The 27741-nt window shown below is 39.1% G+C and overlaps 2 protein-coding genes across 2 annotated transcripts; both read right to left on the reverse strand.

Annotated features, from left to right (window-relative positions):
- Positions 1-1708: 1708 nt before the first annotated feature.
- Positions 1709-10404, reverse strand: LOC309415492 (oxalate decarboxylase OxdD-like; the record flags this gene model as incomplete). The annotated part of the gene is made up of 9 exons (XM_082013030.1): positions 1709-1834; positions 2467-2616; positions 3250-3363; positions 3508-3617; positions 4826-4979; positions 5737-5970; positions 6877-7083; positions 8322-8546; positions 10327-10404. 9 exons carry the CDS (start codon positions 10402-10404, stop codon positions 1709-1711), a joined length of 1398 nt encoding a protein of 465 aa, XP_081869156.1.
- A 7173-nt stretch (positions 10405-17577) lies between these two features.
- LOC309415987 (lung adenoma susceptibility protein 2) lies at positions 17578-26024 on the reverse strand (the record flags this gene model as incomplete). Its single annotated transcript, XM_082013726.1, has 6 exons — positions 17578-17649; positions 19317-19448; positions 20658-20766; positions 21947-22097; positions 23573-24349; positions 25748-26024. The coding sequence occupies 6 exons, from the start codon at positions 26022-26024 to the stop codon at positions 17578-17580; spliced, it is 1518 nt and encodes a 505-aa protein (XP_081869852.1).
- Between the last annotated feature and the right edge of the window lie 1717 nt (positions 26025-27741).

Below are 27741 nucleotides of genomic sequence, written 5' to 3' on the forward strand. Positions count from 1 at the left end.
TTCCCATCTGGATTGTTTTTAAGCCAGAGCCTTGGGCTGATTGAGTCCCAGCACCTGAGAAATCAGCCTGTTTCTCTCCTAATCGCCTGAAAGCACTTAATAACCTAATAATAAGCCAGGTCCCCACCCCTTGGGGTGCAGCATGACTTAGAGAGCTTACCCAGCCCTGGTCCTGCCTGCGAGGTTGGGGTCAAGGCCAGGTGGTGACCGGGGAGGACGTAGCACAGAAGAAATACTGCTCCTGTGAGCTCTGGTGGGACGGTGGTCTCCTGAGCTAGGTTGCGTTGAGACTTTTATGCCTAACTGCTATTTTAGGCATTGTTGCTGGCCTTTCAAACCAACGCTGGGGCTGCAGGGTAATTACGTGAGAGTGAAACTTCTCCTCCTGGGCGTGCCGGCGCTCTCTTTTCTTGAAGGCAGGGAAGAAGTCAGTGCTTCAGCCCCGCTGGGCTGAGGCAGACCCTCTCCTGTCTGGTCTGCAAGGCCCATCCCGAGCGTGGCTACCCAACAGCCTCGCAAAATGCCGGCAGCGAGGCAGCCGGGGCGCGTCTGGGAGGAGAGGCTTGCGCAGGGACCCGCGCAGGGACCCGCGCAGCCACGCGCTCCGCTCTGCGAACGGCCGCCAGAAGGGCAGCGCGCCAAGCTGATAAGGCTGAAGAGGAAGATGACCTTCAGCAGGATTAAAGCGTAGCCGGGAATTACCAAGAGCCATGATAAGAAATGAAATTGAATGCCAACTGTGTATTTCACTGAATCCTTGTTTATTATGTGTTGATAATAAATCAGTAAACCACTTTGATCTTGATTTGATTTAAACCCCATGAACTAAGCAAGTATTTCCTGAGACAAAAAAAAAAAAAAAAAGCCCTAACCCATGGGAAACAGAGAAAGATCTCGGACCTCTTTGCCTCCCTGTTGCAGCCATCCTCTTGGCTGTAATTAAATATTTACACAAGAAGGACTGGGAACCTGAAGGTCACAAAAAACCGGCATAGATGCCAGCCTGGGAAATCATCTTTGCTTCTTTTTGGTCCAGTTTTTTGGGGCTTCTCTCTCCCCAGCTTTTGCATGGGAAGCACAGGTGCCTAACGCGGAGCTTATCTGCTCCCTGGTCTACAGCCTGCTGAGAATGTAGCCTCAGAGGTTTCGTTCAAAACCAGATAGCAGGTTGGTGGCAAAAGGCAGGAAAAGGAGTTGCCTGTCTTAAATTCTAACGCGGTGCCTCACTGCCGGGACTGCAGTTAGGGCAGGGAGAGTGAGTATGACCTGAGGGTATGACGAGCTCATTCCTGCCATCGCTGTGGGATGCAGGGCTTGTAACGCCATACCTGCTTTGGGGCCAGACCGAGCTGCGTCAAGGCGCTGCATTTGTGTACAGGCGCTGCTGGGCAGGAGGCTGCCCGCGTGACAGAAAATCAGCGTAAGCTTCAGTAGTGTGAGGGAAGTCAGGCAGTGGGATAATGGATGTTGTGCGGAGCAAAAGGCACTTGTAACGGTAGAAATTACTTTAATATACAATCAAATTACATTGCACTATAAATAAGACGTGACAAAAATACGAAAAGAAAATAGGTCTTTATAATAAACTCTAATTCTTCTGTTTTCTGAACATCTCCTCTGGATAAACATCAAGAAAGGTACCAAAAAGTACTGCTAGAAACACGGTGATTGTCAAAAAATTCTTGGACCCATTAACTGCTGAGAGAGGTTATTTTCCTAATTTTTTGGCAGCCTTTGGAAACTTCTTAAACTCAGCCTGGTTCTTGAAAAAAAGCTGAGCAAGGATATGATCTGCTGTTCCATGGAAGTAGTCATTCATACGAAGAGTTTCCAGCTGTGAAGAAAAAGACAGTATTTTAAAAAGAATAATCAGAGCTACCTGATCATTTTTACAGTATTAATGATGTGGAATATTAAAGTGCACCTCAAATCCAAGAGGAAAATGAATTAATATGAAAGTATGTAAGTGATGACAGGTCCTACCCTGGGCTATCAAGATTGCTGGATATGTGTAACCTTAGATAAACCCACCCTTGATCTGGCTCCTAGGATATAGACTCATTCAAGGCTTGTGACGATCCCTCCCTTTCGCGTGTGCTCAGCCTGTAACGATCCGCAGCCTGTCCAGCCAGCCCAAGGACAAGCTCCGTCAGTACCTCATGCACAAACACGATCTGAATTCCATCTCTCTCACGCACACATACGTGTACGCGCGCGCACACACACACGAGCACGTCACACCCTACCACAGACCTCTTCGTTGCCTTCCCCACCTTCTGTTTCCATGTACAGAGTTTTGATAGGTGTTGCATGCCAACCCTCCACACCAGAAGGGAATTTGCAGTTGGTGTACTTGACATTATTATTAGAATTTCTTTTGAAAGGTGTGCACCAAAGCATAAAGCTTACGTGCATGAGAAAAGCATAAGATCATGTACAGGTGAACATTTTTTTATGAATTCTCACCTGATTTCCTGTACTGTAGGCTAGAATCAAAAACAAATCCTCATCACATACGCTCTTGATATAATGTTGGGTTCCAACAGGGAAAAATATGACATCTCCAATGCCAATGTTGAAGTTGGCGGTGACTCCAGAGGAGAGAATAACTCCAACCTATTGCAAATAAAGAAGCAATATTCAACAACAGCAATTTTCACGGTGCTGCTATTGGATAAATACACAGCAACAGCCCCAGCAAGGCACTGAAATCAGCTAGTGTAGCATCAGTGCTTTCACTGAGACCCCAAAAAGGTAGAGGCAAATTCCTGAGTAAGAACATGCTAAGTCCTTACATTATGGAGTCTCACCATTCCACCTCAATTATCTTTGCACTTCAAATTTGCACTGGGTGAAATACATACAGTAAAATCCTGTACTCTAAATCTTAGTGCTCACTACTTTTTCTCTATTTATCTGTTCCTCAGAGGTGCTAAGACAAAAGTATTGCTTTTTTGTTTTTGTGCTCCCAGCGTTCAGGAGAGTGGGGATTCCTGTCATAAGCATGTGAACATCTTAACAAGATGGACAAATTCTGCCCTTTGTATAACTCCACTTCGACTAGAGAAGCTTCCACAAATGTAACCGAGATCAAAATTTTGTATGGAGAAGGAAAGTGTGGACACTGAAAGTTTTGTAATACTACTAATTGTAGTAGTATTAATCAGGGCTGGGGATCACTTATTAGGTCTGTAATTGTTATAAAGCCAAAACTCCACTGACTTATCCGTCACCCACGTAACATATTACCTGTCCACAGCCGCTGATGACATAACCCATCTCATTAGCATTGAAGTGGAAATGAGGCTGCCCCAGTCCGTTGCTGAGTATCCTGAGAGTTGCTAAGGTAAGGGTATTTTCGTGCTGAAAAGCAGAACAAGAATGTTCAGAAAACCATTGAACTTTGTTATATCCCTGTTATACATGACAAAGCAGCGATGAACCCACACAAATTGCATACTATGCCTTATGCTGAAATAGCTACACTATCCCCTCGAAAGCACATACCTTGTGCAGCGACTCACTAAAAATTTTTTCCGTTTCATTTAGTCCAGTGCCATTTATGCGGTAGCGAGCCCACTGGAAGATTCCTCCTGGGAAAGGATATTCTGCTGACCCTAAAACAGAGACAGCTAAATGAGCATTTCCAACAAGGTCTGGTTAACATTGCCTGCTGGTGTATTGGCCAACTTCAAGTCATTACTACGTAGGAAACCTGAGGCCTGAAATCTTATGAGCCTCTGGAACCAAAAAGAAAGCCCATTTAACTTAGCTATCCTTCATGCAGCATGAAGGATAGATAAGCTAAATCCATCTCTTATGCAGCTATGCCATCTCCCTTACCGTATTTTTCTGTAGTCTGATAATCATAATAAAAGACTCCGACTAGATTTTTTCCACCCCAAATCGCTATCAACAACAATACACTTAAAGATGCTGACTTTCAGTATATTACTTCATGTTAACCTTTATGGCACGGATTGTGTGTCACAATACTTTGTAAAGTATTGCCAATGCAGAAAAAACATTTTGCTCCAAGTGCAAAGATTTTTGTCACACATCTATTTCTTATGACCTCCACCAGCTGTGTGTGGAGCTCTGGATCTATATTTGCTTTTTATATCTTTCTGAAGAGACTATACTATTTGGAATTAAGTTTTGCCATCTATGTTTATTAGGTCCTCACTAATAATCACTAGATCCAGGCTGTACGGAAGCTTGTTTAATACAACCGTTGATAAAACAGACAGTGAATATGGTTCAATGCTCTTTATGAAGTTGTATTTTTAAAAGAAAAGGGAGGACATAATTAGGTATATGTTAAGGCGTTTATTCATTCATATGCAAATGCAAGATATTCTAAGAAGTTCAGCACCAGTCACTCTCCGGCTAACCTGCTGCAGGGCTTCCTGGCCTGTTAGATTTTACTTTCTGAATTAAAAATTTAGGTTTAGGTTATTGATTAACTTAACCGGAGCAGGGAACATACCAGTCCTGGTTACATACATCGATAGAGAACCTCGAGCTGGGAAGTATTTAGTTCGTGCCCTGCTGCTTACCGGCATTCTGCCCTCATCGCTACTGTTGCGGATAGAAACATTAAAATCAAAAGGGTAAACTACTTTGAGATAAGGATCAGGTTATGCATCTTCAAAGGGCAGTAATCAGATGTATTACCAATATATTTTTCATTTTACCTCCTTAAATTCTTATTATTTCTCGACATGCTTTTTAACTCCCATTGCAGTGAATCGATTACAGATCCAGCCCTCTCCCCCCCTGGAAACGCAGAGAGCTCGTACACACAAGGTTCCTAGATGCGTACCTTTGAGATTGTAGAAGTACTGCCACACCAGGCTGTCCGGAGACTGCACGTAGGTGGCATTTTGTACAAGCTCATCTAAGTTTGGTGGGAGGTTAACTGCTTGATCTTCTGCTTGTTTCTTGAATGTTCTGATGAAGTTAACTCCACCTCGTGGCTGCAGGACACATAACGCATATTAAGTTGACAGAGACACAGCAAACTGAGGAATTAAAATTTTGCTCTGTTGAATATTTCACCTTAGTACCTGACGGTAGACAAATTCTGCCTTGTGAACATACCTCATCTCTTTAACTGCCTAGCCCTGTTTTGCTCCTTTGCTCCCTTCCTTCTCGGTCACCACAGAGATCTGGAGCAGAAAGGAAACTTGATCTGTCTCCCGTCAAACTGTTTCAGGGCGGGAAGGTCTATCACAATTCTGTGGTTTGAATATGCAAATTCCTCACACTCAGCAGAAACTCTGTGGCTGCATTCTTGCTCAAGGGTCATTGCCAACTAATCAGCTCAAATAAGAACCATTTTAACAAGGAGATGGACTTATCTGTGGTTTCCTATGAGACCTTCTCATACCACAGAATTCATCAAGGGGCTATTGGAAAATTAGCTTTGGACTTCACTATTTTATTTTCCCTTCCACCTTTAGAAATACGGAGGATCCTCCATGAACTGGGGATAAATGTGAAAAGGAGAAAAAGTTTCTTGGAGAGAACATCATCATTTATTTCTCCTTGTGTATAAAGGAACGCACAGGGCAGCACAGTGTTATACAAAGGACGTGTACATCCTTCCGCAGTGATGGGACTAAAGAGAACAGCTGAGGTGGGGAGATCCTCTCCAAAAATACAGAGAGAGCCTGTACTGCCATGTTAATGTGTAGAAGACTAGATAGAGGCTGGCTATGCTATCATACAGACCTTTAAAGCTCTCGCTGCTATATCCTCTGGGGTAGAGAAAAATGCGTCATCTACATCCAAGGTCTGAAGTTCTTCATGAGTTGTAAAAAACAGCAAGAACAGGCAGTCTTCTGAGCCTACACTCTTTATCCAATGCACAGTGTTTCTAGGGAAGAAGATCACTTGACCAGCCGTGACATTGTATGTGGTAACCACGCTGTCATCTGCACCAATTACTCCAATCCAGGCAGTACCCTGTAAGATAATCAGAACTTAACGATCGTAATGAACGTTTTCTCATTTAATCCATATGCAGCAAATCAATAATTCAAGTAACCTGAAGGCTGTTAGGAAAAACCAGAACCTGATGGACTCTCTAACAAGCCCTTGTGAACTTAAATGCAGAATAGCATTTTAAGTGACAGAATTTTAGAAGGTTTAAGGAACACGTGACAAAGGGAGGGGTATTTGGTCTAGGAAAGAGAAGACTTTATAGGAACAAAAGAGTCTTCCATGTATAAAAAGTTGTGAGAAAGAAAAATGATCTGAGGGTTTCCACAGGCAATGGAGACAAACAAGGATTGTTTTTTTACGATAAACAAAAATGTGGTTTACGTACCAGCACAAACATTCTAATGGCTTGTGTGATGAAACATGGCAAACAACTATTTTTTGATTTTGTAATAACTCCTTTTTTCAAAATTTTTAAAAACTGATCAAAGCTGTCAGATATGCTTCAGGTGTTCTTATCCTGCATCAGTACAGGGGACGGAGCCAGAGGCTTGCTTAAGAACCTTAACAGTTCTTCATCTCTGTGATTCTGTGATGGTAATTACTTTAAGCATTGTAAGCACTTGGAAAAGTACATAAAATTCTGTAACCTCAGTTTTTATACATCATTGAAAGCTACAGGTGTTTTGTACTCTTGAAAGTACCAACATTAAACAGCCTATTTCAAGCATCTCCGTCTGAAAACGTTATTTCAAGGAAGAAAACTAATGTCATACATCAATCAGTGGTAATTTTGCTTTTATTACCTGTTTACATTTGTACATAATATATATGTTTTGGGGTTTTTTTTAACATATGTACATCTTCTATATATACATGATGCTTTAAACTGCAAAATCAGCTGGGAAAGCTGAAATAATCAGGTAATACCTGTAGCAGGTAGCCGTGTTCATTGGCATTAAAATGCCAATGGGGAGCCCGAAGCCCTTTGCTTTTGATCCGTAAGGTCCCAAAGGTCATTTTGGAGCGATGGTTATTGATACTTTTTCCAAATTCCCTTTCTTCCTCACTTTGATATTCATTTACATCCTTCCTGAATCTTGCCCACTGAATTTCACCACCTGGGTAGTTATGTACCTGTAAAGTTGATGAGAGTGGAGAACTGTATTAATTGTGGACAGTGGTGCCCAAACAATCCAAAAATATTTCAGAAAGTTCTTGATCTGGGCAATACTGAAGGGACTGAGTCCTTTTCTCATGGAGGATTCTCTCGGCATGTATTTTAGTCACTTTTCACAATTGTTTATATATTTTCTCATGTCGTGATGTAATAGTATTGTTTCTACAAATGAGAGATAAATAGTGATATCAGGAATAAAATTACCTGCTCCTCCTTTTTTTATGTCATCCTGGACTTTGATTTGGGAAATCAGTTACAGATACACCTAAACTTTTAGATTAAAAACATTTAAAACATTTCCTGGGTGAGACATTTTCCCAAATTTCTACAGTTACAAACTATTTGCACCTGAAACTATTCCTTTCCCAATATTTGTACTGCCTCTAGAACCTGGTTTGTACTCAAAAGAATCATCTTGCACTGAGGAAGGTCATATTAAAAGGGTTGCTCTCCTCTTAAACATTTTTGTTTGCATTCTTAAATTGAAAATTAATTACATAGTTAAATCTAACATGAAAAAGTACCAGAATGGCTGTTGTTAAAGGACCCTACTATCCTATCTGTCCTTTTCCTTCTTTTGATGAAAAGCAAAAATTAATCAGGAATTATTTTTTATATAAAGATATATTTAGAAGATGGTGTATGTCTTTAGGGTTTGTTCAAAGGATACGCTTCTATACAAATCAAAATACACCTAAACGAAAACTACGTAATTCCCAGCGCTTCATTGCATTGTCAACTAACTCATTTTAGCTCGCTGAAACAAGATCATGGAGTTCATTTGTTCTTGCAACATAGCAATTTGTTTGATTCCGGTCCTAAGAACGAAAAGGTTAGTGTGCTACTCAGCTTACATGAAAATTTGATCTTTCTGGTTTTGTTTCTCAGAATTTCATAATCTGTAATTTCAGAATCACACATAAAATGGTTGCCTTGTCTTGCAAGCCTAATTTGTTGGAGCAATTATTTAGCTTTCCAAGAGGCACTCCAGAGATCCATACCTCTTCCAACATCTGTTATGAATTGGACTGAAATGCTGTCAGGAAGTTTGTGCCTCTCCCCGTGGATTATAAAAGAAGCCTGGATAACAGGTTTAGACTGATCACCTAGTACTTAAAAAACAGTTAGGTGAAATTAATTCATTAAACTTCTATATACCGTGCTAGAATATTATTGCACAAGATGAACAATTTACCTTTGATTTCCCCAGATGATTCAGGAACTGGAATTTGATATCCACAGTTTTTTCATCCGGTTTTGAGGAAGATGCACCATCATCTTTAGCACCCGTCTTTTCCATAAAGGCAGGGTTCTTTACGTAGACCAAGGACAGGGCCAGCACTCCTATCGCGGTGGTGATAACACAGGCCAACAGACAAACTAGAAAGACTTTCATTAGGGACCAGCTGCCCTTTCTTTCCTGAAATTAATAGAAAGCCCCCCCCCAAGCAAAAAAGAATTAGATTTAACACACAGGAGAGTTGGTGATAGCTCTTTTGCCATCAAAACGGCATGCCTTTCAGAAGCACCGCTAGAGCCAAATTACTGGCCCCCCAACAGGGAAAGATATATATGCAGACATCCTTGCTGTCCTTTCATTATTTCAACGAGTACATCTTTATCATCCTGGGGTCTTACCAACACGTCAAGATTTTTTCATCGCTGTTTCTCATCCATCTCACAGAACACTGAAGACCTGTAGCACCAACTCATGGCAAACCTTCATCTCTGGGGCAGAGATGCTGCCTCTGCTTTATGTCACCTCTCGCCTGGCCCAGCTCCCTGGGCTGGGGAGGAACGGGGAAGTTTCACCCATGCTAACTGCTCTGGGCATCGTTCGTTAGGGAAAATTTCCTTTGTGGACATTCAAGCCTCTGGCGGAGGGTGAAGGGGAGAAGCCGCTGGGCACACGGAGGCACACAAGTTCTTTATAAAGGCCAAGACGCTTCTGGCCCCATGAAGCATCACCTTGGTGAGGATATTCAGCGTTCCCTGTGCCTTAGCCATCTTTGCTGCTGAAGCTGCAGCTTCAGATGAATAGAGACTGTATTCTCTGGCCCAAACAGGTCTTAAAACTCTTTACTGATTCTGGGTGCACAGCTTGGTGTGCCTTTAAAAGCCTGATTTTTCAGGCGGTGTGTGCCTGACAATGAGCTATGAATGTTGAGTTCTTAAGCTGGGCAACCAGAAATGAAAAAATTGAAGACCACTTGCTGATTTTAACAAAATGATCTTTTTCATCAATCTGTTTGACAAAAGCTCTTTACAAATAGATTCCTTTTGCCAGCAGAAAAGTTCTCAAAATATCACCCTTATTCTATTCGGTAATACTATTTTCTTCAGTTTAAATGACTCCCTTTTTAAAGCTTGTGTTCAATTAAATATCACAACAGTAGTACTCAGACCACAGAGTCTCATCAGAGAACAACGCTTTATAGTTAAATGCATTCAAAATCCCCATTTTCCAGATTTGAAGGACCTTTAATTTACAGCATTTTCACAGCAGTGGCACCAATCCAATAATTATTTTTAAAGTAAAAAGAATGCTGTACATATTACATAATAATAACAACTAATACAGAACATTCAACCTCAGCACAACTGCGTGGAGTGAGTTATGTTGTGAGGAAATCACCAGCCTTGGTACATTTACAGCCAAGAAGCAGCACTGTGCTGACTGCAAACAAACGTAACCGCTTAGGAGTGATATGCCAGCTCTTACTGAACAAACTGAATTCAAATCCCAAGAAGCAAAAACTTTAATGGGAAAATTACAGAGAATTACTTTTCTCAAGGGCAAAAAAAAAAAAAAAAAAGAAAAGATGAAACAGTACTCTAATGTGTAACTCAGCAGAGATACTAAACATTACCATAAGATGAGCTTTTAAGTAGCTCTTTCTGTTAAAATCAATGGGGAATTCTCCAAAGATAATTACTTTGTCCAGCAGTTAGAGGATAAAGAATTTAGCTATTGACTTAAGTGGGGCCAGGGAATTATGTCTCTCAGTTCAGATCCTAGCTAGTGCACATGGAGCCAGGCATTTTAGAACCTTAGCAGTTGAAGCCCGTTACAACTTTTATTTTCTTCAGGTCCTTCTTAATAGTACAGGATTAGGTCATATTACAAAATAAGGGTTTAATCTTCAGAATGACTCTGTTAATAATGTTTTGATAGCACTGTAAAAGAAAATGACTGGTACCTCTTTCTTTGGCCACTCTTTTCCTTTTAAAGAGCTTTGTATGCTCTCTCCATGCATTTCAAACGCCTGGTTATCCATTTAGTAAAGCTGAAAGAGATTAGTCCACAGAAGACAAGAAAAACATTGAAACAAAAGAATGTTAAGTCCGATACGTGCTCAGTTACGTTACAGAGTCCATTGAAGTGACTCATCTTCTGCATAGTAACACCAATGGCATTTAGTGCAGTACCATTGTGCAGAAATGTGTTGCAAAACAAAAAACTCTTCTTGCCTAAACTACAACAGAAAGGTCTGACAATTTCCACATTCAGATTTAACATTATTCATGTATCACATGAACCCTAAGACACAACAATACCATGGGACAGAGTCTGAATGATCAAATACTGGGGGGGGGCGGGAAGCAGAGGTCATCTAGTTCCTTTACCTATGCTAAGGACCTAATAGATTTAAATTACAGTTTTGGCAGGTTGTGTAACCTACTTTTACAACCACAAAAGCAGTTGAGGTTCCAGAATTTCTTTGGCAACCCATTTCCCTGATTACATATTATCATTGTTAAAAAGGTTTTCACAAGTCTAAATCGCTCTTGCTGCAACAGGACTGTTAAATTTTACCCTCCTGCAATGGACCTAACTCCACAGGCAGGGAATGCCCTGCGAGGTGAGACCAGCAGTACCTCCAGCCCAGTGTTTTTTCTCTGACGGGACTTTAGGAAATGATAGGGGAGAGCATAGCCTGGCTACTATTTCCAGGTTATACCTTTCATACTTTACAAGCACACATTACAGTTGGATGAGAGATGCCAGAGGAAATAGCCTCTTCCCTTTAGATTTTATTCTATGAAAAACTTCATGACTTTGACAAAGTCTTTTCTGAACAAGCTGATACTCCCTGACCTCCTAAGTTTACTGCTTGCTGGTTAAAACAAAGAGCACCTCTTGTCCTAAACAGATCTCCTACTAGCTCCTTCAAGGCCTCCTACACTTCTGTATTGTGCGATTTGAGCAACAACAAGCACATGTTCCGCTCCCCAGGCTGAAGAACCCAGCCTTTTTAGTCTCTCTCTCTTAGGCAGCTCTTCCATCTCCAGGATCATTTCAGTCAGTCTTCTCTGGATCTTCTCTAACCCCACCACATTATGAAAATAAGGAATTGCAATAGACTTCATTGTTAACTGCTCTCCAAGTACTGTTTTCCACTCATCTTTATACTTCCCTAAAAATAATTTAATATAGACTATGATTCCTTGTTTTGAGGCACACAAGCGTTAACTGTTGCTACCCAGTCATAAAAAGGAAACTAGATTTGTGTAATACACAGTGTTCGCAACGATCTCTCTCTCTTTTTATCCCTGCCTTATTTCCTTGATATATTCCGTGTTTGATTACATACTTCTGAACTTCTAGGAAACTGAGGTTAAGCTTATTGCCCTATAATTCTTTGGTATCATTTAGCTGACTTTTTGTTAAAAATTACTTTGCTAGTTCCATTTCTAGACCCTTATGGGACTGCACTGACTTCTAAATTTTACTGATAATTCAGAGAGCTTCAGCCGTTTCTCGAAGAGCTTAGTGTTAATGCTGGTAGGCGTAGTCCACTGAACATAGGTAGCTTGCGTAAGAGCTATCAATCACGTTTTCCCTGTCGTAATCTGAGCTTTATTCACTGCCCGTTGCCACTGATGTTTTAAGTAAACATTCTGCTTTCACTGACATCATTTATTACTCTCTGCAAGGAGGTCATGGACCAAAATTTTCCTTGGTCCTCCCTTATATCAGTAAGGGACTTACTGTTTACTAGCATAAGCAATAAGGAACTTTTGGGTTATTTTATTATCTTTCACAGCTCTTCCTCCTTGTCTCTCGTTTTTGTGCTTTGGACTTCCCAAAAAGCACAAAAGACCAAGATGACTCATCTTTAGGGACAATTCTAGCTATTTCCATTATGATTCCTACTTGAAGACCATTGAGGACTACAAGACATACATTTATTTTCACTGTTCCCTGTTAGGCTATCCTGCAACTATATCTTAAATATATGTATTTTTATGAACTGTCAAACTCCTGAGCACCTTTTTCCTAGACTCTTTTTCACAGGATTTTTCAAACAGAGCTTTGAATTTCTAGTTGCTTCTTTCTATTCTTCCTCTTTTCCATTCTTCCTCTTTGCCATTCTAAAAATCTGGAAAACCTTGTAAGAAAATTCTTGTATTAACCTTCACCTTCTGTATCAAAACATGACAACATCCTACTCTAAAAATACCCTGGATACTCTGTATTCAATTTATCTTTCCCAACAAATATTCAGTTAATTAGTATCTCCTCAAGGCAAATTATTCTGTCAGGAGTTTACAAAAATGTTCTTTCCATCTTCTCCTGCTTGGTTTGGTTGTCTTAATGGTAGGTCCTCAACATAACAGCACTCAGGCTTTTTTCTCCTTTTATTATCATAAAGACACTTTTAACAGATTATCTGTCTCTATACTCTAGACTTCAATACAAAGGTAAATATTCATAGAGAAACATATTTTCCCACCCCTTTACTTCAGGAGCCACCTCCACTTTTTTTCTGGATTAATGCATCAACAAATGAAATATCCCACCACATAAACATTTACATTGCCTTAATCACACCTTTGTATAGAACATTGTACATTCTTGCATTTAGTTTCCATACAGCCTGCACTAGTATAGACATTTTAAGTGTTAAGCAGACAGATTCACTATCCTGTTTTCTGTATTGCTTCAGTCCTTTTTATAAAACCCTATACCCACTGCTACTATGCCTCTGGTCACCTTTCCACTGATAACACTTACATTCTTTTGTCATCAGTCCCCATTAATTCTAGTTTAAAGTCTTCCTTAAAGAAGAAGAAACTTCCTTAAACTTAAAGAAACACTTATTTTTCCTTATGAGATAGAGCCCATCTGTCCTCAGCAGTCCTTTCTTTTCTGCTCTGGCGGAGCTGTGAAAGCTCAGCCATTCAAATTGGCAACATTAAATTAATGAGAAGTTTTTCTCATTTCCCTTTGGACAGCAATGCTCTCTGCACAGTCAGAGACCTACCAACTACAAAGTTGACAAAATATTTTGAGGAAGGACACAAAAATTAAAAACCATGGTAGAGCACAGAATCCACGATCAACAAGAAAGAAAATATACATCATGATTTCAAAGGGTTTCAGAATCCCAGATACTTATATATATGTGAGAATCTGCAAGCATCTCTTGGAAAACAAATACACTGCTCTGCCAGTGTCAGTGTTACACAAGAAAAGAATTAATAGGTTGATGATGAGTGACTATAGGGTTTGCAGTTTTTTGGAACCTCCTTTTCAGACTAAACCAGGTATAATCTCTAGCCAAATTAACCCTTTGCTGGCAGCACTGTTAGTCTTCATATCTGGAGCCTGAAATTAAGTTTTCCTGTATCAGCACCTTTTTGTATCAGTGTGAATACAGCGATACAGAAAGATTTGCTAATGCAAGTTAACTGTTACAGAGGAAAAGATAACTGCAGCATACAGACATTCCATTTCAAGACCAGTATCACAATGGACTATTCTCACTAAGCCTTTAAAAAGCAAAAACCCCTGGGACAAAAATCCCATCTATTTTCCTCCCATCATGCCAAGTCACAGTCTTACCACAGATAGGATCTTCACAAGATTTAAGAGCACAATACTTGTCTTCATCAAAGCCTTTACTTCCCTCAGCTCCCTTTTACTGATATATATATGCTGTAATTCAGGAAGTGCCCTCATAAAAATTTCCTAAATATGCAAATACATAGGATCACAAATACTTGTGTACATCGTTAGCAAACAGTTCTTGTAACTTGCCGAGAAACGGTGACTTTCCTTTTATCTAGTTCTGCAATTTTATTTTAGTATTTCCTCCAAGTCCTATCTCTGCCTTTCTGCCTGCCTTTTCGTTTTTCCCACTGTCACTATGCAATACTGTAGTTCAATAAAATTCCTTTTCTCTGGTCGAAGTTCAAGGCCAAGAACATCACTGACATCTTTGATATGGCAATTACTTTTGTTTAGTACTTGATTTATGTATTCAGTTATTTTTCTTGAGTGGCAACTTTTTTATTCTAACTTACAAGCAAACTAAATTTCAGCTATAATTGCAAGAACTGACCAGTGTATACAACCAAAAAGTTACTTTTTTTCTGTTGATACATAAGGGATCAAATCCCTCTTTTAAATGCTCTTTAATGGCCATAAAAATCTTGATAATATTTTAAAAAAAAAAATCATTTCTATGTGAAACCAGTTGTCTCCACCTACTGACCAATGGTGTTTTCTTGTTTGGGGCTGCTTTTATTCTATTCTTATCTGAAATTCTATTGTTCACAGCTAGAAAGCATCACTCATTTCTTGCATATTCCTAAGGTACAGTACCTCACACAGCAGACCTTGTCCATGATGAAAGCCTTTCATACCTGAACAATATGAAGTTAGTAAATATGAATACTCAATAATGTCAACAATACTTTTAGTGGTTACCTATCTCTGCATGCCATAAAAAAACAAAAAAAAAGTTGTGCTGAAATTTTCTGAAGTACATTAAATTGATAAAGAAGAAATATCTGGATGCTAATAAAAAAACCCTCCAAAGAATGAGGAATCTCACAAATATGGATAGGTATGACGATTTGCCGAGGGGCAATTAATGGAAAAGACTTTCTAAATAGCAAACAAACTCTGCCCTAACATCAAGAGAAGTTCTAAGGGAGCAGGGGGTGCTTCACATTTGTCCTATGCACCCCTGCAAGCAGGATACAAGGGGCATGTGGTATAACCTCTAAGTACTCTCAGGGCATCAAGTCTTGCTTTGAGTCCACCTTGCTTGTGCTACCAGCACCCCAAGGAGTATCTGTACACCTGGATGAATAAATCTACCTTTCTACCGTGAGCTCTATAGGCACAAGCCCCTTCAGAAATAGGAGAGCTGTGATAGGTTAGGTGTACTAGCTCAAACCATGCAGCATACACAGAGCATCCAGAGTAGCGCTAAAGTAGAGCAAAGTCATTGTGATCCACACTCAGACATGTGTGATGTCAGAAAAAAACCCTCATCTTTCCTTTCACATCTGAATTCCTTTGATAAAATCACCTATGGCAAACAGGTATTGTCTTAATACCCACAGTATCAGTCTGTTTGTACATTCATGTCTCAGCAACGCAGTGCTTTATAAAAGTTTCTACAAGAAATTACTCCTCTAAAAAACTTTCATTGCCTGTACCCTGATTTTGGGTCATTTTAGGTCATTCTCAGCATTTGAGAAAGGCCAATAAAATCTGCCTGAAATACATTATTACATATTAGTTATGATCCACCTATGTTCTCATGATGCCATGACAGTCATAAAATGAAGTCATTTATTATGTCTCTACTTACTAATTCTTAACAGGAAGATGGGAAAAATACATAGCTAATCTTCCTTCTACTTTTTCTTGTTTTCTATTTAATTTCTCAGAATCAGTACATGCTCAGGTACCTGCTTTCTCATGTGTACCTATAAATATACAGATTAAAAGGAAACAGCTCACTAGAAAGGCATATTGCCATACCTATTCTGTTTACTGACAGTATTAAATGCTAGGTGACATTACATAGGTCTCAGAAGAGGTACAAAAGGCTTCTTTCAAAATGTTCAGTCAATATACTTCAATTCACAACCCAGATCATTTCTTACAGCTTTTCTCTTTGTCTCTCAACTTGGTGTTGTCAAATGGGATAAGTCCTACTCCTCCCTCCCCTGCACAAGTTCCAGTACTTATCAGTGGCTTTCACAAGTTAGTTCTATTCAATTATGCTGAGAAAAACATTTTCTATTACTTCTCTACCTATTTATGCCCACTGAAGGATTTTATCCCTTACTAGGATGTGAAAGGGGGACAACTCAAAAAGACTTCAGACACTTTTTGATACAATATAGTTGGTAAGTTTGTGGTCAGGGAACAAGGAACATCCAATTACATCAACTCAAGTCCTGTTAGAAAGAACAGCACTTAAAATATAATGTAATTATATTATTGCTAATCCTACACTTAACTTTACACATGATCTTGAGCTCTCCCTGTTCCTAACAGGCCAGGTAATGAAGAGATGACTAGAACTGGCCAAATAGCTTTTTTTTTTTTATTTTTATAAACAGAGATTCTTCCATGAAAAGATTCACATTATTTTAATTAAGTATTCTTTAAAAAGCTGTATCTTTTGTCACATATTGTTAGATCCTACTGGAAGCACTAATACTCAATTAAGCTTTGAAGTAGTTAATGAAAAGAACGAGTATGTACAGAAACACCGACAACATTATTTTTGAGAACATGCACTGGTTCAGCTTTCAAAAAAATTTTGAACAGTGGTCAGGCTGACAAATTATTTAAATTACACGGTATTAAAATATTCCTAGATATCAGCTTCACAGATTATTCTTTCCTTCTTGTTTATCTTCTTCATGATCATCGGTCTGCTCTTGTTGGTTATTGTTCTCTTCAACAAGACTTTTCAGATGTGACAAATGGTGTAAAGCCCTAGATTAGGAAAAATGAAGACTTTAACAACAGTGTATATATTACTATTTACATTTAATATAAAATGATGTTGATTTCTTACAAATAGCTTAAGAGTTTGAATAGTACTGTACACAGTTTACATCTCTATGTCTAACTGTTCCACTTATTCTGTTTTAGAGATTATAAAACACACTAAGACTTTTTTAAAACAATAAAACACTTTGTGAACTGAAATTTTAACTACATCTTCTCAAACACAGGTGCTCATGCAAACACACAGTTTCTATAAAATTATTACAGAATGGGTATTTAACACAGGATGTTAAACATTGCAAAACATTATGGCATAACATAGCATATAAATACTGAAAGTTACTGTATTTTTTTAAATTAAAAAATATTTGAATTTTACATTACAGTATAAAACTGTACTGCAACACTGAGTTTTGTTGAAACAAATGTTCTACATAATAAAAGCCTGTTTCCATTCTGCCTTCTCAAACTTATTATTTCTTTAGTCACTTAGAACTGTTCAGTAGGAAGCTGGTGATTTCATTAATGAAATATGTTTTCTAGCAATTTTTTTCTCCACTGTAGTGAAAAAAGTAAGAAAATCTTTTGTCCCATATTACAAACTTCTCCAAATCTGATTATTTTAAAGTCCATTCACTAGATATCTCTCTGCTCCATGAAATGCCATGTTTTTCATTATTCACTACTGGCTTGTTCTTAAAGTTTTCAGATCACATGACAACTCGGCTAATTTATTGTTCCTTTTCCGCACTTTCTGAAAACAGTGAAAAGTAAGAAAGTCACTTACTTCTGAATAGAATTAGTAAGAGGAATTATCTCACTGTCACACAGATTTAATTCAGCCTCTGCTTTTTCAGAAAGCTTAAAAAAAAAAAAGTTAACTGAGGCAAAGTAGGTGAATATGACAGAAAGCACAGAATTTTTATAGCACATTGCATTGGAAAGCATTGCCAATAACTTTATAGCATCATAAAGTAATTCAGGTTGGGAATGACCTCGGGATGTGGGCTCCTGCTCAAAGCAAAGGCAGCTATGAGGTTACAGCTGGTTGCTCAGGGCTTTATCCAGTCAAACCTTGAAAACCTCCAAGGATGGAGACTGCATAAGATCTCTTGAACAACTTGTTCCAGTGCTTGGCTGTCTTCAGGGTTCAAAAGTTCCTCCCAATGTCCAGTGTGAGCCTCCTGTTTCGATTCATACCCGTTTCTCATCCTTCTACCATGTACCACTATGAAGACCCTGGCTCCATCTTCTTGATACCCTCCCTATAAGTGCAGGACAACTTCTACTAGGTCCCGCAAAACAAATGCTCCATCCTGAACAGGCCAAGTTCTCTCAGCTCCCGCCCATAAGTAAGTGCTGCAGCCTCCAATAACCTAGGTGCTCCTCCACCAGCTTATTGATGTCTTTCCTCAAGTGAGGGGCCTAAACCTGGATGCAGTATTATAGATGTGGTCTAGTAAGTGCTGAGGGATACAAAGGGACAATCATTTCTCTTGATCCATCGACTGTGCTCTTGTGCACATAGCCCAGGCCCTGCTGTTCCTCCTTTGCTGCCAGGGCACACAGATGGCTCATGTTCATCTTGGACCTACCAAGATCCCTTGGACATTTGCAACAGAGCAGCTCCCTAGCCAGGCAGTCCCCAGCCTGTATTGCTGCTGGGTTTCTTCCTTCCTGTGTGCAAGGCCTTGCATTTGCCCCTGTTGAATTTCCAGAGGTTCCTGTCGGCATGTTCCCACAGCCTGCCCGATCCAGATATATATGGAGCATTTCATTCACTACTGAGTGTAGGACATAGGGTTTAAGAGCTGTATGCAAGCAACATTATGAAAAAGGTAAAGAGCTAATAAAATCTATGAAATAATTTTGAAACAAAAGTGCCAGAAAATACCAACTCACTGATGCCAAAAGAGGCAAGGATTGAACATTTGAGAATGTCTGCCTTTTTAAAAATTTGCTAGGCGCTCCTGAAAGCCTAGAATTATCGGGGATATTACCAGAAGACAACTTCTCCCACAACACAGCTATTGCTAGTGGCAGAGGAGAGCACACAGGCTGCTCTCTCCGGGCAGGGCTGCCTGAAATGTCGCCATCTCCTGGCTTACAAGTACTGCTTTCTTGCAGCACCGCGGGGGCCACCGCCGACTTCCTGACCTGCCACGCAGGGCAAACGGGAGAGATCGCAGCGTAAGGTAGCGCTGAACCTCCGGTGCGCAACAGCAGCAACACGACATGGGGGATTTAGGTCACAGCAGTCCTGAGCGTGTGCTCCTGATGCAAACCCGATTGAATCTGCTGGCAGTGCTCTTTCTCAGATGACTGGAAACCAAGTCTATAAAAGGACTGACAGTTCTTCTCAGAAGAGTACACAGCACATTGATTTTGACAAGATACAACATCAGGAAACTGATTACTCACTTTTTCAAACTCTTCCTTCTGGTCAGCAGTTTCATTCTGGCTTACACTTCCCTGAATTGCTTGAAGTTTAAACAACATTAGCTTCAAAGCTTCAAGGGGCCTGTGATGATGACATCCAGAAAAAGTATTTTCCTAAACCAAAACCCAGAGAATTTGTTGATCTTGTAGTGCACATAAAACAAAATAAACCAAACAAATTTTGACTTTTCCCTGAAGCATTTTAAAGGCTAGTTTCTATGAGTGTTTCCCTCTACCTATTTTTTAAAGGTCTATTATAAATTGTACATTTATGGTGCTACACTGGTTCATCTTAATTTATGCCACTGTATAGTCAGTGAAGTCACTATACATTGTTAGGAAGACGTGAAGCAACATAGGAAGGCCTCAGCCCTGGCTTATGTAAAATAATTCAAGAATATTAAGACTGTCAGTCCTTGTAATGCTATGACAGCAGTGCTGGAACATGTTTCAACACTTCATAACTGACAGAGCAAGTAAGCTTCCTTATTGATAAACACAGATTAATTCATATAATTAGCAGTTATATGATATCTGCTCATTCTATAATCAAGAAAGCAAATTAACTCAAGGTGACAAACAAGACTGTGTTTACTTGTCTTGTATTTACTACAAGATAGGAAAACAGAATCTTAGAGCAGGTAAGATTCAACGTTTAATAAGGCAGAAAGTAAAGGAAACATACCAGTACATAAATTAATAGTATGCCTTTCAGCTAGAATACTGGGCTCAGTGCTCATCTCCCTAGCTGAGAAACAGATAGAGAGTTCGTATAAGCAAAATGAAAGACTCAACAATATTAAGACTACCAAGAAGGTGATTAGTATGTAATCATGGGAATAAAATAATGACTAATCAAAAGAGTAAATTCAATCCATGATCCAGTTCCAGTGCCAGAGCATAAATAACAAGAAATATATTACTTAACTTACCTCTTCAGCTTGGCTCATACCTAACAGTACATCAACCAGGCTAGGAAATTAGTAGTTTTTAATACATCAGTAACAAAAAAATTTCTTTCTTTACTCGAGGCAGGAAAATTATTTAAACAAAACATGGAGTGTAAAAGTCAAACTATTACTAAGCAAAGAATTTTATAGTTAGATACTTTCTTAATCATAATTGTGACCAAGGGTTAGATTATAGGATTTAATAACTGTATGAATTCATCTTGCTCAACTATGACTAAACTACTGCAGTTAGACTTTCTACTTCATGTATTACAGAAGAAGAAAAAACAATTTACAGGTATTCCCCCTTCTAATATTTACCAGTCTTACATATTTTGGGCACTCTCAAAAATAAATCTGCAATTTTACTGACCTTATTTTTGTCATTTAAACAGTCTTCCAAGAATTTATGTATGATATCTGCCTTGGGGAATGGTAGAGCATTCTCCATGTCCTCACAGCACGCAGGCACTGGTGGTTTGCTAAACCAACATTAAACATGCAATGGAGAATAACAACAGGTTTATAAACTAAAAGAATTGTTTTAGCATATAGTCATTGTGATGAAACCAGATATATTGTATTACTGCAACGCCAAAGGGGCACTGAGTAGTTCTGTCAGCACTTTGGTATATGTGAGAGAAACATACAACTGTTTTTTCCAGTTTTGCCAGTATAATCAAAACCTGGGTAGCCATAAAAATCAACTAAACAAAAAAGGCAAGGTAAGGACTTCTTAGCTATAATTTATTACACATGGGTGTTTTTCTTACACCTGGTATTCCTCCATTAATATTGACCTTCTAAAGAAAAATAGTTACCTTCTGCTTACTGACCTCCAATTCTTCTACAGTTCCTAAGGTATTTTAATTCAAAGCTAGTGGTCTTACAGAAACAGGTATTAATGAAGCTTGATTTCCAGTGATGTTCTCCTATGTGGGTACTCTGGTGGCTAGCAGGAGGTTAGATTATTGCCTCTCTCTCAACAGGAGCATGAATAATACCACTTCTATTACCACGTGTGCAGGAATGCTGCAGTTTGAGACTTATACTCACCTGTTAAATACTGCTAAAATTAAACAATAATTCAAAATCTTCTGGGGTAAAACAGAGAAAACACCCAGAGCCATATACACCTAGCTTCTTCTTAAAAACTGTAGGAAATTCTAGTATGGATTTTTAGCATTCTTTAATCCTGTGAAATAACCTTTCAGTTCCTGAACAATTGAAATTTCACTCCCAAGATTGCTCCAAAAATTCCCAAGGCTACACCATTTTTTTTTAAAAAAAAAAGGACTTCCCACATTGACTTGTTTTTCATAAGCTCTTAATTGTAAACTAGTAAAACTGTCAATTTAAGCTCCATTAAATAATTTTTCTCTTGAAACGTTTTTTACATATCATTGATATTTAAAGCTATTATTAAAAGGCAACAATAAGTAATATTGATAGCACTTGTTTCAAGTCAACAAAAAAGGGAAAGCACTGCACCAATATCCTGACCTTGAAATACCAAACATTTAGCACTAGCTAGACATCTAATAGTAAATCCTTTCTTTATGTACATGCCACAGCACCATTACTTGTATTCTATATACAAAAGCAACTAAATACATTATGCATTTTCACAAATAAATTAGTCCAAAATATATGTTTACTTACAAAGCACCTGGAGCATTTTCCCATGATCTTTCTGCTCCTAGTATATCTGTTGTAGAAGGACTGCCACCATTTTCCAGATTATTTGACAAATCTTCAACTGAAGTCTCTAGACCTCTGTCAGCCTTCAAGGTAAGTAGCTCAATCCGGTCTGCTAAAAAAAAAGGACACAGTGTCTCCAACCCTCTCCAAGGGCATTATTTCCACATTACTTCTCATTTTATGTAATACTCAAAGAAAATTACTACAGATGAATTAGCACTGGAAATATTTTACAGAGAGTATAGACCCAATACAACTCCTTTGGTTATCTTGGTATGGCAGTATGGCATCTAAATCATCAGTACCCAATGGGATCTGCAAGGTTCTAGCCAGAACATTTGAAGTAGTCAAGCATTTCTTTTCCTAACTTATGTAAAACAAGTATCATATGCAGCATTCAGGATTATTTAATATTTTTAACATGCTTTCATGCTATAAAAAATAGAATTAACTCACAATATGATGCTAAATATTACTTATTAATACTGTAAGTTCTTAGGTTAGTTTTCTTATTGTTTTGTACAAGTTTATCTAATAGCTGCTTTTACAGACCCCTAGGAGAGAAATCATGCAACATATACATGCAAATCATATACAATCACATACAGGTTTCACATTTAAAAATAGGTTGAGACAAGCACTCAAAATGACAGACACATTCTCATTTATATTTTTTTGTACCTAGCTTGTTCATGATAGGTAAAGTTTTCTGTGTGAAAAAGAGATAGAACCCTGTATTTAAAGTTCATCATGCATATACACTAGAAAGGTATTTGCAGACATTTGTATATCTGGCACCTTTTTGCTTTGAATTCTCAACATAAACAACATTTTAACTTAGTTTTTATATGTAACCTCTTAGAAAAAGGGAGAGATAGGTATTTATGTTTGCATAACAAAGAAAAAATATTTTTCTTTTTAAGTTAATAAACTTATAAGTGAAGCTAATTAATACTTTGAAACATTAATCTCTCATATCAAAGCAAATTTTGCTGATATTTCATAATACAAAGATGGTGCTTCACCACAGGAGGAAACCCCTCCTCCTGAAGAGTGATGACCTGCTGCAAAGGAGTAGCTACACGAAAGATTCCCAAAGAAAGTCTTTACATAAACTGAAGGCACTTTAGGTGTACCTAAATATAAGGGTTACAAATATCTCCTGCTGTGTAGAGGAAAAGACTGCACAATAAATGGCATTTTTTACCGATTTGACAGGTTCATTTACGGTATGTTTAGGAATCTCTCTCCCCCAAGGTTACACTTCATATAGTTTAATGCTTAAAAGTCTATTAAAATATTTATGGAATTATTTTGCAGTAAGGTACTAAATATCCCACTGTAATAAACCCTTTTCTGTAAAAGGAATGCTTAAATATTGATTTCTAAACAAAAACTTACAGTATAAAAGCCATTTAACTTGGTCAACTACTAGTAAATGCTTTGAGTCATTTGTCAAAGATGGAAGAGAATAAATCTACTGTACACTGCAGTCGGACTAACATAGCTACAAAGTGTTGGTTTAAAAAAATGTCTTTATACACATATCCTCAAAATTAAAAAACAAATTATATGAAATATAGTTACCTCTGAATGGATTTTTAGTGTGTCTCAAAAACGAGTTATCAAATGGGAAGCACACATCCGGACTGTCACAGCTGCAACTTTCTTCTACTTTGTTATCACCTCTCAGATCCAGGCAACCATTTTGTTCAAAAAAATTAGAGTTGTCTTTATCTACAGAGTGTCTTTTTTTCAGGATCTTAAAAGTTTGTGAAGAGGAAGCTTTGCCTTGTATATTCAAATTTTGACCATCACTTTCTTTAGTTGAATCATAAAAAAGGTTGTAACTCTTAAGCCAGACTGGGTAGTGAAAATTGGGAATACTACTTATCCCTGATACACTCAAGTCAGACTTCTGACTGGTAAGCCACCTCGGATAATTCTTCAAAGAGAAAGTGTTAGAGTTCTCCTCAAAATACAACGGTCCTGAACTTCCTTTAGAGGAGACAGAATCGTACCTACCAGGTGTATACACATCACATTTCTTTTTGCTGAAGTCTTTGTGTGGATTCTGGTGAGCAACAGCTTTTCCCTTCTCCTGGAGACTGCAACTGCTTTCAATATTGAGTGATGAGGTTTGGCAAGGGCAGAAAGATGTTTTAAGTGACTGCCTGTTCCACTCACTACTTTTATGCCTTGATTTAAGAGGACTGTGCTGGACAAAGGGCAGTGATCCATCTGCTGGAAATGCTAACAGATCATCCGTCGCAAGGCTAATCAAGTCTGGGTCACACTCAGTCTGCTTTCTAGATGGTGAAGCAAGAGAACCCAATCCTACGTGTTGATTAAAATCACCCAGTGCTGAAAAACAAAGATATTTTACATGAATTGCTAAGCTTCAAGCATACTACAAGGATACATTGGCAAGATCTAACATGAAGTAATGATTTAAAGCTGAAATATATTATTTACCGGGGAGGGGTGGGGAGGCGGGGGGTGGTGGTGGTGGTGTGTGTACTGAATTACAGTTCTTGCAAGAATTATTCCATTTCCAGTTAGAATCTTGATAAAAACCTCACCAGTCAAAAGGTACCCCTCCTTTCATAGTACACAACATTTACAGCTGTGAGTATTTTCTTTAATGTTTGAGAACAAATCAACATTCTGCAGTCCATTATTGGGTGCACATTCAGAATTGCCTACTTTACAGATACAGCCCTAGTATTTCAGTCCTAGTAGTGACACTTCTTCCACACAGTAATGTTAGTAAAATATGAGGGGATGATGTCTTTTATTTAACAATTTCTCATTTTTAGTGATAAGCAGAATGCTTATTTTTGTTTGTGAAGTCAATTAAACATAGGTAGAAGATAGTTTGCATTAGAAAAATATAAACCAAAAACTAAAAACACAACTAAAAAAAATACGAGAAAAAAGGAAAGGTGTGAAGCTAGAAGGTTATAGGCTATGGTGACAAAAAAAAGCCCTCAATAATACAATATATAACCATAACTGTCTATGCCAATGCAACCCACACAAGTCTCCTTTTTCAGGTATGCAGTTTGCCTGTATTTGGGACTTTTTTTATTTTAGATACAATGGACAAAGCATTTGCAGTCTACATTAGCTCAAGCACAATTAGGTATTCTTCTCATAAAAGTTCATATAATCAATTATTTTTTTTTTTTCAAGCTAACTAATAATTACAAAAGCCAATTCAAACCCAAATATATTACCCAGTTGGGTTAGACTTGAGACCCAAAAGTACATTCCATAAAAAACAATGGATAAAAGGCAAATTCTGCTTTAAGACAAAGCAGTGTTTAAGGGAACTCATTCAATTAATTAGCTTCTGATGTTACATGCTCTGGAAGCAGATTTTTTTTTTCCAAGACACAAGTTTAAACAGTGATTTATGCTGTCTTTTACATATACTCACATAAAGAAAATACAATCTTTATTCCATGCTCTGGAATTTATTATTGCATTTATGATCGTGGTCATGAATTCTCACCAATCCACCAAGTATTTACAAAAAAGCATTATAGAGAATGACAAATATTGCTAGCTACGACCAAGCATCACCTACTATACCATAAAGACTTGCAAGCAGTTGTGCAGGAAATCTTCTTCAACAAAACACACCTGCTGTGAGACAAGGAGTTGCAATAATATTGGCAATGCAAACAAAAGAAAACAAACAGAAAAAGAACAGCGAACACCAAAATTTATTAAAAGGCGTATTTGCAGAAGACATACCATGTTTTTCTTTGGCATGATGCTTTGAAGACTTAACTTGCTTGGGAGTGCTTTGACATATGCAGATTTTTCCAGTGCTTATTTCTGAGGATGTGAGACTTAAATCAAAATCTTCAATATAAGCCTCCAAAGCCTCAGATGCAGAGGTGTAAAGCTTGTCCTTGTAGTGAATCAAATTGTTTGAGTATACATTACTGCTGTCAATGCTATAGCTTGTTAAAAGAGAAGATACTGTTGAATCAGGAGAGCAGGCACTTTCTTTTATTGAGCTTGTCATAGTTTTTATCCAGGTTTGTTAGAATCTTCACTCATCTTTTTAATCAATCTAAATGGAAAAAGAAACAAAACCACAAGCAATCATCAGCACTGAAATGTCTTCTCATAAATTATAACATATCTAGCATTTTTTACTTTTGTTATGTAATTTTATTATTTTCCTAAAAAAATATTATTTAGCTATTCAACTTGCTGATTTTCAAATAAGTCTGTCATATATGTGTGTCTCCACTAGAAAAGTAAAAGGCAGAAAATCAAGGTTCTGGGGAAAAAAAGGTAACAATAGGGAAATTGTATATTGAAACTTTAGTGGGGGTGGGGGTGGAATAAAAGCAAGAAAATCCAGCTCCTTGCTAGTTCTAGAGGAACCTGCTTTCATGTAAGAATTGCTGATGTTTGTCACCAAACATACAATTCAGCAAAGACACACAAAAGTATTGTAACTTTTGGTTTCAGAACCAGCACAAAAAAAACCAGAAGTAGCTTAGACAGTATGAAAAACTAACAACTCAATGTAACAAGAGTAGGCAGCCATTACCCTTGCAGGTATTTTTACATACTCAGAATGGGTACACACAGCATAAGAATTTTACAAGCCACAAGGGAGCACTTAGAATTGCCTTATCTACACAATTTAGTCAACCTGACCCAAGCTACCTTTGTAACCCCACAAACTGTAAATAGAAGAATTGGAAGTGCAGGCTTTTTCTAAATGCTGTACCCAGGGTGGTCAACTCACCAAAAGAAATCTAACCGTTCATTGCACCCCTGTAGGTAAAATCCCATTTGAAAAATCTTTTAAGGAAGCAGGTGCTGTAACAAGGAACAAAGATCAATGGTTTTGTTATGTCCAACATCACATGCATACAAGAATCATCATGCAATAGCAGCATAAGGACTTGTATGAAAAAGGCACAGTGGGAACCAGCTCTTCCAAGGCCGAAGTGGTTTTCCCCGGAAAGCCGAGGTAACGGGCTAAGCACCGGTCCGAGGGCAGCTCCACTGGCAGAGATCTCCCGGGGCCTCAGCCCCACACAACACCCCCGGGAGAGGCAGAGCGGGCCCGCACGGCCCGGCGGGGAAGACCCAGGTGCGGCAGGAGCCCCCGACCCCCTCTCCCTCACAAGCAACAGTAAGCGCGGAGAAAAGAAAAGCCCAAAACAGCGCAGGCCCCTCCGCAATACCCTGACTCTTCCCAGCCCGACCCAGAAGCCCCAGACACACCCACCCCACAACGACCGCTCCTCCGGACTTTGCCGCGCAGTGGTTTTGAAGAGACCGCACCCCTTTACAAAATGGCGGCGCGCAGGCGCAGTGGCGACGGCGCGGTCCTGTGGGAGTTGTAGTCGAAGTCAGGCGGCCGGCGCAGGGCGCTAGCGTGGACTACAGCTCCCGGCAAGCCCCGCGCCGGCCCGGCGGGAAGGCGGGGTGGGTGTGGCGCTCTCCGTTCCGTGCCGCGCCGCTGAGGTAAGTACGAGTGGTCGCTGTTGCCTCCTCTCCCTCCTGCCTTGAGTCCCCACTGGTGGGGCAGCCAGTCTGCGGCTTCGCCCGGGGCGCCGCCTCCGCGGGAGGGAGAGGTGGGGGGCTGCCAGGTGGGTTGTCTGCCGCCCTTCACAGGGCCTCAGGGCCGCCTTCGTGGGGGTGAGGGTACCGCCGGCCAGGCCTTTAGCTCCGCTGCGTTTTCGGCGCTCGGCGTCGCCGATCAGCGCTTTCCGAGC

This window comes from Phaethon aethereus (genome assembly GCF_964289735.1).
Source record: "Phaethon aethereus genome assembly, chromosome: Z".
Taxonomy (NCBI): domain Eukaryota; kingdom Metazoa; phylum Chordata; class Aves; order Phaethontiformes; family Phaethontidae; genus Phaethon; species Phaethon aethereus.